This window comes from Perca fluviatilis, chromosome 17 (genome assembly GCF_010015445.1).
Source record: "Perca fluviatilis chromosome 17, GENO_Pfluv_1.0, whole genome shotgun sequence".
NCBI classification, from domain to species: Eukaryota; Metazoa; Chordata; class Actinopteri; order Perciformes; family Percidae; genus Perca; species Perca fluviatilis.
Genome location: NC_053128.1, coordinates 2,239,565 through 2,253,466, shown reverse-complemented (window position 1 = coordinate 2,253,466; position 13,902 = coordinate 2,239,565). Strand labels below are relative to the sequence as shown.

At 41.0% G+C, this 13,902-nt stretch overlaps 1 protein-coding gene across 1 annotated transcript in view; it reads left to right on the top strand.

Moving 5' to 3' along the window:
- The first annotated feature begins 511 nt into the window (after positions 1-511).
- Positions 512-13,902, top strand: part of LOC120545833 (3'-5' RNA helicase YTHDC2) — a 73,468-nt gene continuing 60,077 nt past the window's right edge. Inside the window, exons 1-9 of the mRNA XM_039780448.1 lie at positions 512-659; positions 1,449-1,520; positions 4,593-4,752; positions 4,915-5,005; positions 5,895-6,091; positions 7,381-7,583; positions 8,157-8,323; positions 12,271-12,373; positions 13,679-13,835. Coding sequence (XP_039636382.1) covers positions 4,599-4,752; positions 4,915-5,005; positions 5,895-6,091; positions 7,381-7,583; positions 8,157-8,323; positions 12,271-12,373; positions 13,679-13,835 — 1,072 coding nt within the window. The 5' untranslated portion in view covers positions 512-659; positions 1,449-1,520; positions 4,593-4,598. The remainder of the gene's footprint in view (positions 660-1,448; positions 1,521-4,592; positions 4,753-4,914; positions 5,006-5,894; positions 6,092-7,380; positions 7,584-8,156; positions 8,324-12,270; positions 12,374-13,678; positions 13,836-13,902) is intronic.

Genomic DNA, 13,902 nt, shown 5'->3' with positions numbered 1-13,902 from the left:
TAAATGGCACATACAATTATACATACAGGATGTATACGACTGTGCTTTTATTTTGAAGTCCTAATTTCATAATATAACTAATTGACAAGCTAGACATTCTTTGCTATTAATCTTTGAATCATTTTTGTCTCATTAATGTCAGAGGTAAAGCCGGCCATGCTGACTTTGACGTTAATATGCGATCTCATGATTTATTTGCTCTGGCAGATAGTAGTACAGATTTGGTCTGGCGATGTCAGGTTAAATTGTACGCTCAATGACAATGAAAAGTTACCTAGAATATACACTGCATTGTTCGAGAAATATGTAATCCAGAACCACTTCTAGTTCCATGGGTTTTAAACAAAGAAGTTGGTACCAAACATTAATTGCAATTCAAATATTACAGATAATGTACGTCATTACTGTAAATAGAGTGCTGAGGAGTATACTATAGAGTAAAAAATGTTTTCACATCCACGTTAGGTTTGACATAAAGCCCTCATTTTATTCTGAAGGAGGCGGACCGGATGGGCTTGCGTTGTTGGCGGCACCATTGCGGACGGAACCGAACGCAGGCGAAATACACGCGGAACCTTTCAATTGAACGGAGGACATCCCACTAACCTGACAGGATGCTTTTCGTTTGAGAGCACTGCCGAAGCTCTTCACCGTTCAAGGTACAGTATCAACATGAGTTAGTTCCAAGACAAGATTGGACATAAAGCTGGCTAACGTTACCGTTTTATTATCCTAATGTTTCTCTCACCCGTTCCGCTAACGTCAACTGTAACGTTAACTTAGCTAAATTACTTCTGTGTTTCGATAACGTTACCGGTAAAATGACAAACACAAGCCACTTGTTTTAAGGCTTAAGCTAACTTATGAACCCTTTAAAATGTTAAAGGTTTCTTGAGCTATCTTAGCTAACAACAACGCTTTAGCTAGTCTCCAATATAAGTTTCGTTTACGTTATCTCGCGGCGTGAAATGACACTGAGTTGCCAGTTGGTTTTAAGTTAGCCAGAGTCTCACACGTAACGCAGACACATTCAGTAAATGTCATTTATATTTTTTTCTGTCAAGTTCAAGTCTCAAGTCTTACATTTTAGCTGCCAGCAACTAAAAAAAATACAAAACATCGACAGTCATTTAACAAAGGTTATCAAAAGCAGGTAGACGTGCAGTTTAGTGTCCCAAATTAGTTTCCAAAAACTGAGGATGAGGGTCTTATTTGAGACAGGTTAATTTATTAACCCAAACCCTAACCGCACAGGTGGTTTAGCAGGTTCCTAATTAATTAAAGGACATTGTATGGGGAATTTGGGACACTAAACTGCACGTATACCCCAAATGTATCCCCTTAAAATGCTCCACAATGCCGTTTAACATGCATGTACAGTATTAATAAATTACCGTTATTAATAAATCCATAACTTTCTCTTCTCGTCCTCTTTCTGTTTCACACAGCAGCCGTGTTGGCCATCCTCTGACCCTCTTCAGATTGAGTCCAAGCCAAAAATTTATGTTCCACACAGTCTGGTAAGAATGACTGAATGTACCCATACTTGAGTGTATATTTTGAAACAGAAATGTTAGTAGTAGTCAGGGTTCAAAATTAGCACAACAATGGTAATCTGTTGAGTGGCTGGTAAAATTTGAACATTCACTAGCCATTTGGCTGGTGGATAAAAAAAGTAAATTTGTTAACCCTGGTAGTAGTAATTAAAGGTACTGTATAGCACAATATAACCAGTGACAGTCATGTCACATTGCTGAATCTAAACTATCCCCTCTCACTATGTTGTGCTCTTGCAAAATATTACTATGAAAACATTTTTCACATGGCTAATTATCACCCCTCTGCAAAAGACAAGTTCCCCAATAATATCACGTAGCCTTTTAGCCACATAGACACTGAAATTAGAAACGGGTAAGAAGAAAGCAGAATGCCTTCAAGTGGGAGCCAATAGAAGTCTGCTCCACCATGATCCACGTCTATTGAGTTGAGACAGAGACAGTTTGTGGTGCCTAAGTGGAGGCAGCATTCAATTCAATTTTATTTATACTATCAAATCACAACAACCGTTATCTCAAGACACTTTACAGATAGAGTAGGTCTAGACCACACACTATAATTTACAAAGACCCAACAATTCCCGTAATTCCCCCAAGAGGAGGAAAAACTTCCTTTTAGGGAGAAACCTGGGACAGACCCAGGCTCTTGGTAGGCGGTGTGTGACGGTGCCAGTTGGGGGGTGATGAACAGTGGCAATAATAGTCCCAATAAAGATAATGGAACTATGACTAGAAATAGTAGTTGTAGTAGTTCATGGCATAGAAGGGGCACTGCAGGGCGTAGCAGGGCGTAGCAGGACGCGGAGCAGCATTGAAAACTAATGGCATTTTTCCATTACATGGTACCCGCTCGACTCGCCTCGACTCTACTCAACTTGACTGTGCGTCCGTTTTCCACTGTAGATTTTAGTACCGCCTCAGCGTGGCTGGTCGTCATAGCGACTGCCGTGGGCGTGGCTTGGTAGCGGTGCATTTCCCCCGTCCCGACTCATTTCCTGGTTCTTCGTCTCCGTAAACATTAAATCAAAGAGATAGTTGGCTTTTACTGCTCCAGATTTCCCACCGTGGTCAGAAAGAACAGGGGAGACACTTTATTTCTCTCACTATATGACTCTAGAGTCACTACTCACTCCAAAGATAATCGCCGTCACTCTCTCACTGATCCCTCGCTAACCCACTCCCCACACACACATGCAGACACCAGCGCACAAGTATAAACATCAGGCCACTTGTATATAGCATATGCTACGGAGAAAGCTGGAGACAGCAAAAAACACCGCTGGCTAAACTATTTAAAAACGCTGGGTTGGTCAGGACACCCCTGTCAATGCAGTGATCAATGACGATTCTTTCCGACCAATCAGCAGCCTGCAGGTTTTCACGTCACCTTTTCGGCTCGCCTCAGCTCGCTTGGAACCTCGACTGAGGTGGTACTAAAAAAAAGTACCTGTTAGCAGGTACCAGGTACTTTTTTCGTAATGGAAAACCAAAAAAGGCGAGTAGAGTCGAGGCGAGTCGAGCAGGTACCATGTAATGGAAAAGCGCCATAAGCTTTTTTTGTGTAAAATAGGCAGTGTTCCCCTTTCACAAAAAAAGCCAAACTCAGTTTGCCATAGGAGATGGCCGCCCACAAAGAGTCTGCTTCTGTCTGAGGTTTCTACCTGTTAAAAGGAAGTTTTTCCTCGCCAAATGCTTGCTCATGGGGGGAAATTATAAAGTGTGGTCTAGACCTAATCTATCTGCAAAGCACCCTGAGATAACCCCTGTTCTGATTTTACACTATAAATAAAATCAAGTTGAAATACCATTCATACTATTATGGCAATCTCTTTTAATATATCTGGGTGTGGGGGCCTACAGCTCAGGGGTTAAAGCGGTCTTCCACTAATCGTATGTAGATGTCTACAAGTGTCCTTGGGCAAGATACTGCACTGCCCATGATGTGCCAAAAAAAACACTGGCCTTCTGGGCCCCTTGTATATTTTTACTGGCCCTGGAAAAAAAGAGTAACACTTTTCCATGAAATTGTAATAACAGAAAGGTTACTGTGAGCCTGAGCTGGGTACAGGGCACCGTGAGGTTACGGTCATTTCAGCGGCTGTTGCAGTTGAGTTTAGCCGGCAAAAGGTCACTGTCCTACGGAGAAGACAGTTAAAGGACCACGCCAACTTATTGGGACTTTAGCTTATTCACCGTATCCCCCAGAGTTCTGCTAATTGGACGAAGTGATTTTCTCGCAGCATCTGAGGAGCCCCGTGGTGAGGAGCAGAGAGTAACAATGGTGCTTTTCAGGTGTTGCGCTAATCACTCTGTTATTTCTTCCTTTATTTCATGTACTGTGTGGTATCGATATCACAATATAAAATTGGACACCTTGGATAGAGGATTTTACCCAACGTCTCAAATACTGAAGCACTCATTCTGTCCTAAAGGGGAACTATGCAGTTTTTTTAGCTTGATTGACCTTAACTGAACATCTTCGGAGTCATTGGAATGGTTATATGATTATTTTTTTTCGAGTTGAATGGTGGTCGTCTCGCTCCCCCCAGCGCCTGTGAGCGGAATAACCACCCTCGCAACTTTCGGCTGGCAAGCCGCTGGCGTCACGCCATGTAACAAACTGCTTCACGGCACTGCACACATCCAGGAACCGGCTAGCTATAAGAACAAGGTAGCGATGGAGTTTTTCACACTATCATCACGGCAAAAAAGAAGCAGACAGCTAGGAAAGCATTGTCGGAGGAACAGAGAAAGAGGAAACGACAGACTGACTGAGAGAGGAGTCAGACACGAGGAAACATAGGAGCTGTAGGGGGGGCTCTACAGAGAAACCTGCCAGAAAACAGCGAAGAAATGGCCAAAACTGCATAAAGCCCCTTTAACGCAAGTAGCCATAGGAATTTGTAAATAAATAGTATAACATCTGGAAAGGTTATGACTTAAGTCAGGAAACATTTGATGTTTTGCCCAAACTTGGTGAACACAAAAAAGTTGTTGCTGTCCCTGCTGGTAAGATGAACTGTTGTTGTGTTGCAGTGCATCATGTCGAACGCTGGTACGGCATCACAGAAACCTGCCAGGAACACACCGCCACGTGGTTCCAAGTCCAGAGGCCTCAAAGAAATCCACATAGATGAAGAAGTCAAGATAGCTGTGAACCTCTCCCTGGAGAGGTTTCGCTACAGTGACCAGAAAGGTACCGCCTGTTTTTTGATTCTTTTTATATCAGAAAATAAAAGCAGAACTCTTCTGCTGGGTCAACTACTACTACTCGTCCCAGTGTGAGCAGCAAGGTATGATGGTTGAGTCTTGTAGAGTGCCCTAATATTCATTCAATTTCTTTTCCCTGGCGGAGCAGAGATGGAGTTTCCCTCCTCCCTGTCCAGCACTGAGAGGGCTTTCATTCATCGAATGGCACAGTCCCTGGGTTACATTTCGAAGAGCAAAGGGTAAGTTCCTCCACCAGGTCCTGGGTTCATCAGGTATCTGAGCATCACTCAGAAACTGTGCTGAAAGTATACCTAGGACTGAAAGTGACATGAGTTATACACGGTTCTAGAATATATATATATATATATATATATATATATATTACATACATACATACACACACACACACACACACACACACACACAACACACACACACACACACAATATATATATATATATATATATATATATATATATATATATATTACATACATACATACAATACACAAACACACACACACACACACACACATATATATATATATATATATATATATATATATATATATATATATATATATATATATATATATATGTGTGTGTATGTATGTGTGTGTGTAATATATATATATATATCTGTACACTTAATACTTTACATTGGAGCAATGTGTCATTTCTTCAGTGTTGTCCCATTAAAAGATATAATGAAATATTTACTAAAATGTGAGGGGTATACTCACTTTTGTGAGATTGTGTGTGTGTGTGTGTGTGTGTGTGTGTGTGTGTGTGTGTGTGTGTGTGTGTATTCATTCTTGTTACAAATACAATATCCCACATAGTTATATCCTCAAGTTACCATATTCACAATTTATTATATTTTTTGCACTCTTTTGTGTAGTATCCAATTTTTCTTGTCTTATTCTATTTTAATTTATTTCCCTGGTAATTTTATTCTATTTTAGTCTGTGTGCTTTTTTCTTTTTACTTTTACTCAAAGAGCCTGCACAAGAATTATTATGTGCCTGGACTATTTGGTGTACGCGTTAATGGCATACAGCAACAGTTTTTGGCCCTTGAATCAGTTATAAAAAGTGTTTTAATGAAATAATGTCTGTCCCTCTCCCAGGAAAGGACCAAATCGCTCCCTCACCATCAGGAAGAAGAACGGTTCAGAGAAACCTCGGCCCACCATGCCCCTCACACTCTCCCAAAATTCCTTGTATTTCATCCGCAGCCTACTTCAGAGGTTTCCCATCAGCAACAAGGAACGCATCGACATGCAGCCCAGCAACAAAAGTGGCATGTCTGTGGCTTCAGAACCTGGTGAGTGTCAGTGTCTGTGTTTAAACTACAGTAGTACTGTGCAATGAGTTGCACCGATGCTGATGTTATGGTGCATACTTCCACTGGGGTGCTGTCTATACTGCCCACCTATTGTAAACATTTTTCACAAGTCTCTCCTCTCTGAGATACTCGAGCAAAACCTTAAAGTGCTCATATTATGCTTTTTGGCTTTTTCCCTTTCCTTTTATTGTGTTATATATATTTTTTGTGCACGTTATAGGTTTACAAAGTGAAAAAGCCCAAAGTCCCCCCCCAAAGGGACTTACCATCTCCAACAGAAAACACTGTTCACCAACTGCTCCAAACAGCTCTATTGTAGTCCAGCCTTTACTTCAGAGACAAACGTGGGTCACTTTGGAACACACGTTATAATGCTCGCCTAGCTGCTGGCGTGGCACGCCCTCATACTCTGCTTCTGACTGGCTAGTAGTCCTTACCTAGGTACTGTCAGGGCACGCCCTCATACTCTGCTTCTCACTGGCTAATAGTCCTTACCTAGGTACTGAACATGGGCGACTCCCAACAAAGATGGTGGGAGGTCTCACTCTGTAGCTAAAACAAATGGTGATTTTTGAAAATCAAACCATGTAAACCTATTCTAATATAACCTCCTAAATACAATTTATGAACCTGAAAATTAGCATAATATGAGCACTTTAATAGATTCACAACTGTTGTACCTTAGCAAATGGTTGTTGTGATTGTTTTTTCAAAGACCCAAGTAATTTTTTTGCCGCAATATACATATCGCGAAAGGCTGCAACATATCGCAATAGACACTCCGAAATTTTTTGTTAGTTGAAAGAAAATATCAGTAAAAACTGCACTTTAAAACGTAACTGTCATTCTTTTTTTTAGTGCTGCCTTTTATATTTAATTCAATGTTCAATTTGATCCATAAACATGTTTGAAATTATTTCCTTTTTAGTTGTTTAAAAATTCAACAAGTAATTTTGATGAGTACAGAACGGAGTACATTTAAATATCTGTTTCTTTATTGCAAGTAATATCGTTATTGCGATATTCATCAACATTATCGCATATTTTCCTCATATTGTGCAGCACTACCTCAGATAAACATCACTGTTCACTTTGCACATTGTTCAGTAAAATGTAAATATTCCAATGTATACAGTAATGTCAGGACACCAACCAATCTAAATCATCATATGCAACCATGACTAAGCATTTCAAAATGGAAAATAGAGTGTCAAGTCAACAGGTGTGTTGTATCGGGTCACGTAATATTCTCCAGCTCTTCCCTTTAGACAGCAGTTGTGACAGGACCAGGGCAAGCGGTCGCCTTAACAACGGCATACCCATGGTGCCTCGGAGGAGGAGTCCATCGGAACTGGACAGTTTTCGACGATCCCTGCCTGTGCATGAGCGCCAGAAGGAGATCATTCAGCTCATCAGAGAAAACAAAGTGGTGTTGGTGATGGGAGAAACCGGCTCTGGAAAAACAACACAGGTGGGTCTGTCTGACAGACGGGCCAACACTTTGGTCCCGACTGAAACATCTCCACACCTACCAAACACATTGAGATGGAATTATGTGCAGTCATTGTTCCCAGAGGAAAAGCCTTTTGCTGATCATTCCTGCAAGCCTCGACTGTACTTTGTGTTTAGGGCTAATTGGCTCATTTTAGCATCCTAACACAATCTTAATCTTGTTTCTGCCTTTTTTATTCATGTGTTGTTGTTTTTTGTCATAATTGACATTATTTGACAGTTGAAAGTGAAGATACAGACAGGAAATCTAGTGAAAGGGCGGATGGGGCCCTATTTATGTCAATAGAATTATTACATTATGAACTATTTCCCAGATTCAACTGTTTTCTTTTGAAATATTGTGACACTAAAACCACAAGATCTTGAAAGGGATTGGTTTATTTTTCCATTTCTTTTTGTGTTCACAAACGTATACATTTTTGGAAGGGACAAAATCCACTGATATTGGATAACTATTCACGGTATGCATGGTAAAGATAGAGCCTTAGGATGGACTCTTTAAGGTAATGGGGTGTCCCTGTGCATTGTCCAGATCCCACAGTTCCTGCTGGATGAGTGCAGCAGGAATGGAGAGCCCTGCAGGATCTTCTGCACTCAGCCCAGACGCCTGGCTGCCATCGCTGTGGCTGAGAGAGTGGCAGCTGAGAGAGGGGAGAGTGTTGGCCAGACTGTTGGTTATCACATCAGACTAGAGAGCAGGTAAATGACACCAGAGCCTTTTTTCTTTTTTTAATCTTTAGTAGAAACACATCACGTGTTACTAAATTACACTTACATTAGAGCAACTAGTTCTAGTTCAAGGATGAGCTACAAAAAAACAAGTTTGAACAAGTGTGTACGGTACAACAACATGGGATGGTCAACATAGTTTCAGTTCCTTGTCTGACGACCTGTGACCTGAAGTCAAGACACAATTGAGTGCGTCTCTCTCTCCCCAAGTACACAATCCGAGAGCACTGTGTGTTGTGAAATGTTTGTTAAAAGCACTTGAATAAGGTATGGTATATTATAGTGTGATTAAAACTCACTATTTACATTATCTACAGTACTTGATTTACAGCTGATACGTGAAAAGGTACACAACCTTGTACACAACAGTAATTTAGTTTTACTGTGAACCGTCACAGGAAGTGCTTTTATTTTGAAGTAACCTACACAGAAGTTGTGTGTTGTATACTCTTGCTAGTTTACTGAGATGAACGTGAGATGCTAGATGCAAAAGCTTTAAGCCTGGTTCAGACGGCAAGATAATTAGGCCGATTTTAGCCCCGATTCACCCCTCCCGACAATCTTAAGGATGCTCCGATTATCCTAAAATAATCTGATCAGATATTCCTGCCGTGTGTGGTGTGTTAAGACTGCTCTCGTCTGCTCGGAAGGACGTCGGGACCGCTCCGATCTCAAATCGGGGATATCCAACATGTTGGATTTTTTTGGCCCGATTTCTCCTCGTGTGTGGTGTCCCCCGGGGACAAACCAGCACGCAGCCTGTGGACTGTGGCATACAGTAAAGTCGGTGGGCATAACTACATCCACAACTGCAGTCCACCAGAGTACATGGAAACGAATATATGAACGTTTATTTCATCGGTAATTAATCTGTGTAATACGTAACAAAACATTTCTATGAGAAAAAACAACAACTCCCCTCCATATCACGATGTAGCTGAGTATAGTCCATGCTCGCGTTGTCTCCACTTCTTTGACCATCGCCCTTTCCTTTGATAATGTTTTTTTTCGGTTAAAAACAAACCACAAACTATCGCCACTGCATCCGCCATGATTGTTTACTCTGAAGTTTGATCTCGAGGGATTTTGCGAGATTTCCCGTCTGACCTGGGAATGCTCGTCAGTCAAATCGGTTTGTGTGTGATGTGTTGATTTTGCCGTGTGCTGCGCACCACACACTGTACCACCAAAACTGTTAGACCCGTGATTTTTTTTAGCGCCGTGTGTGGGGTCTCTCAGGATTGGAAAATCGGCCGACAATTTTTAAATCGTCCCGTGTGAACCAGGCTTAAGTTTGTTCACTTTCTTGTGTGTAAAACTGCAGTATATTGAGCAGTAAATGTTCACAGTAAAAGACGAGCGTTTTTGCTCGTCATTTGAAGCCATTCCATTACACTGTGTACCCATTTCTGCGTACTTTTCAGTCTTTTAGCCTGGTATACAGTCAAGGCACTGTGCCAGACAGGGACGGCGTACTCCAGCACCAGACGCACATGTCCTGTGTAGATGGAAACCAGTTCAGGGTCTTGAACACTGAATTTCTTCAGGCGACGCAGATCAAAACCCTTCCTGTTGGCTGAGGTCAGCAGGTGGTCCACCTGACTGGCCCATCACAAGTTGCTATGGCCACATGAGTGACTGCTTTATTCGGCTTGTTCTCTGTGAACAATGTGGTGAGGGGGTAAGGCCGAGTTAGCCAGCTAACATTAGCCAACTTACAAGTCGTCCAACGGCTGGCTAGCTTGCAGGTTCCTCCGTGGTTTTATGCCATATTGGATACAGACAATGAGCTGAACAGCGGGCTGGGTGTAGCCGTCCGCTAGGCTGCACGATATGAGGAAAATCTCTAATTGCGATTATTTTGACTGATATTGCGATTGCGATATGATTCCCGATATTGGAGGGAATGATAATTTTTGTATAATTCTCATTTTCATTGAAAATTATAAAAAAATTATTATAGTGTGATTTTTGCGAGGATCTGTACCAAACAAAGATGTATTCTTTAGTCTGTAGGATAGGATTTGTTGGCCGGGATGTCTCTACAGCACCACAATACTTTATTTTAGAATGGTTTGACACATATTTTGCCTTTAAAAAATATTGCGTCCCCCCTGCGATTCGGATGTTGCACTAGTTCATATTGTGATTTTCATAAAATTGCGATTCATTGTGCAGCCCTACTGTCCGCTGACCCGTTGCGGTCTAACTGTCTTCCCCCCCCCCCCACTCCCCGCAGCTCCGAGAATGTCTCCCAAGATGCATTGGCCGGCACTCCTCCCAGTTTACAGCCCCACTGTATATACTATTGTTACCATGACAACCAACAACAATCGCCATTTTGTTGTGTACCAATCAAATGACCACGACAAATCGTTCAATTGCCTTTCTATCCATTTTATTTCTATGGTTGCAGCTCAGCCAATGAGGGCGGCATTAATATTCGCGGTGTCGGTCTCGTCCATGAGTACGCTTCCTTCTAGGGCTGCAACCAACAATTATTTTCATTGTCGATTCATCTGTTGATTACTTTCTTGATTGACCAATTAGTGGAGTATAAAACGTCAGAAAAGGTGAAAAAATTTCAGTCAGTATTTAATCCGTTTACTGTCCCGGAGAAGTGAAGAAACTAGAAAATAGTCACACTTTAGGAGCTGGAATCAGAATATTTACTTTTTTTCATAAAAAAAATATTCATATTGATTATCAAAATAGAGCGTCATGAATAAATATTTTGTGTGTGAAGCGTTTCAGTTTACTCCATTTGGTGAGACTTGGGGTATTACACGACAGTACAGGTGCTGTTTACGTCAGTGGTTTGATTTTTACGCTCTTGACCGTGGAGTGTGCGTGAGCTCTGGCCGTTGTTATTATATATCCATGGCTCTGGCGCCAGTCAGTCAGAGTTTAGGAAAGAAAACAAAACGTTGCACCGTGCTACCCACAAGCTACCGTTGGCTTTAGATTACAGATGTTTCAATACCAGTATCTGAAAAGCCTCTGATACCGCCTAAAATGCTGGTATAGGCGAGTTAATGCACCGATCCGATACCCCGTAATTAAGCCCTGAAGAAAATCTACTTTAAAGTGGTTTATTTATGTTCTTTTCCGTTCTGACTGACTGTCAAACTGGATCATAAAAGAAAGTTCTGAGGCATTCATTGTTTGTGTTTGCTCATGTTTCACAAAATGTTTAACCTGAGCCAGACCGACAACAAAGATAGCAATCCTATCACATCCGTACAGAGATAGTAGTATACAGCTGTTAAAACATAACAAAATATATGTAGTTTTTTTACACACTGGTATCTGATCTGTACTTGGTATGGGCCCATAGGCAAGTTCAGTTATCAAAATGGTATTGAAACATGTCTTCTTTAGACACAAAAGCAGATTGGGATGAAACAATAACTCAAGTGATGTTGAAAAATACATCTTAGTGCGTCCAACAACATACACACTACTGTTTATTTACACGAAAGTATGTAGAACAATAGCATACATATTGAGTATGTAGTGCATAGTATGCAATATCGGACTCCACCAATCACTGAAGCAGTTGGCATTTACATTGGCATATTGTCATTGGTATATTATATTACATTACATTGTAACAACTGCTACTGCAGTATTTAGAATAAATTGTTTTTTTTAATGTGTATTTTTAGTTTATAGCTTAAGAGCTCTAAATGTGACAAACACGCCTCACAGAGCTATTGTGTATTACATATGAATGGGAGTATTATAATAAAATGTTTTGTTAAATTTAGGTAACTTTACTTGGTAAATAATTCTTTTCTCAGGCTTAAAAAATCCATACAGATTTTCCATTATATCGCTGTGAAGTTGGCATTCCATTTCAACCTAGGTTGCATTAAAAAAAAACCTAATCCTTACTGTTGACTTTGAAACTTCAGGGTCTCCCCCAAGACGCTGCTGACCTTTTGCACCAGTGGAGTGTTCCTCAGGACGTTGATGGCTGGAGACGCCAGCCTGACAACTGTCACACATGTCATTGTGGTGAGCATCAAGACTGCACATAAACAGGACATATCTCAAAAAAACTGCTTCACTCTGTAAGCCTGCTTTATGGGATCAGAATCCGAACTGGTTTCATTGCCACAATAAGTTACACTTATGTGGAATTTGCCTTGGTAAAAGGTGCATACATAAACAAACAAACATTAAATATGAATATGAAATAAACAATAAATACAGAAAAACAAATATATACATACAAAATAACTGTTGCATAAGAAAAAAAGAGGCTGAATGGATTGAGTGCAGAATTTGCAAAGAATATATAGGATGGGCAGATGTAAAGTCCAGGATGAAGATTAGTGCAAAGTGTAGTAACTAGGGATGGGGGGGGGGGGTTTTAAGAGTCACATATTTACACATATTTGAAGCTGCGATTGTTCTCTGAAAAGTAACATAAGAGAAGGATGAAACAGTGTTTTACTGCTCTCTCGGGGTGTAAACACACCCTGCAGTGATGTCACTGGGTGATGGCGTCCACCAGTAGGTCACTGCAAGTGGAAAAGTTGAACCACTGGAGGCCAGCAAAAAGAAGATTTTTCAGAGGGTGTTAAGCTCCTCGTTTAAGGTGTTTCAGAAGACCATTTACCACCACCATCAGTTCCAAGTATTCCTTTTGGTTTGAAATTTGACATTTGCATTTGCATGGACTGGGGTAGACGCTCCATATTCATGCTCCATCTTGAAATACGTTAGCCGGTAAGGGACATACAGGACATACTGCTCCGCCTTTGACGTTTTCACTGTCACATGATAAACTCACAGGTGCTGCTAATGCTGCTAATGGGTATCGTAGCTTCCCGGCCCCGTCAAGTTTGAAGAAGGAAACATGGAGGACCACACGTATTCAAAATCCAAATTTCAGGAACAACTTCTTCTTCTTCACCCAGAAAAAGAAAAAGGAGATTGAAAAGGGCAAGAGACCGGCGTCATCAGAAAAAGCTTGAAGGCTACCGTAGCTGTAATACCTACTTTGAACTGCGTGGTGCGAGAGAGTTGATTGCGATACAGTATATGATCTCAACGCTAGATGGGAGAAATTCCCATACATTGGAGCTTTTTAAAGTGGCTTGCTGTAAAAAAACTAATTGGGAAAATATGAGAAAAATCTGGAAACCATTTGAGGTGTGTGTGTGTGTGTGTGTGTGTGTGTGTGTGTGTGTGTGTGTGTGTGGCATGTGATACTGTCATATAATTTGCTTTTTAGCTTTTAAAAGTTATTGCAATGAAAAAATGAATAAAAACATTGTTAAAAAAAACAAGGTGACTTGCTGTATTTTGTTACAGGACGAGGTGCATGAGCGTGACGGTCTGACTGACTTCCTGCTCACAAAGATGCGGGAGGTGCTTCAGAAGATCCCCACATTAAAACTGATCCTCTCCAGTGCAGCGCTGGATATAGACCTGTTCCTTCAGTACTTTGGCTCCTGCCCTGTTATCCACCGTAAGTCCTAACTGTGTTCATTAAATCAATGCTCATTCCAAGCTGTTAACTGCTTTAGAAGGTTGCT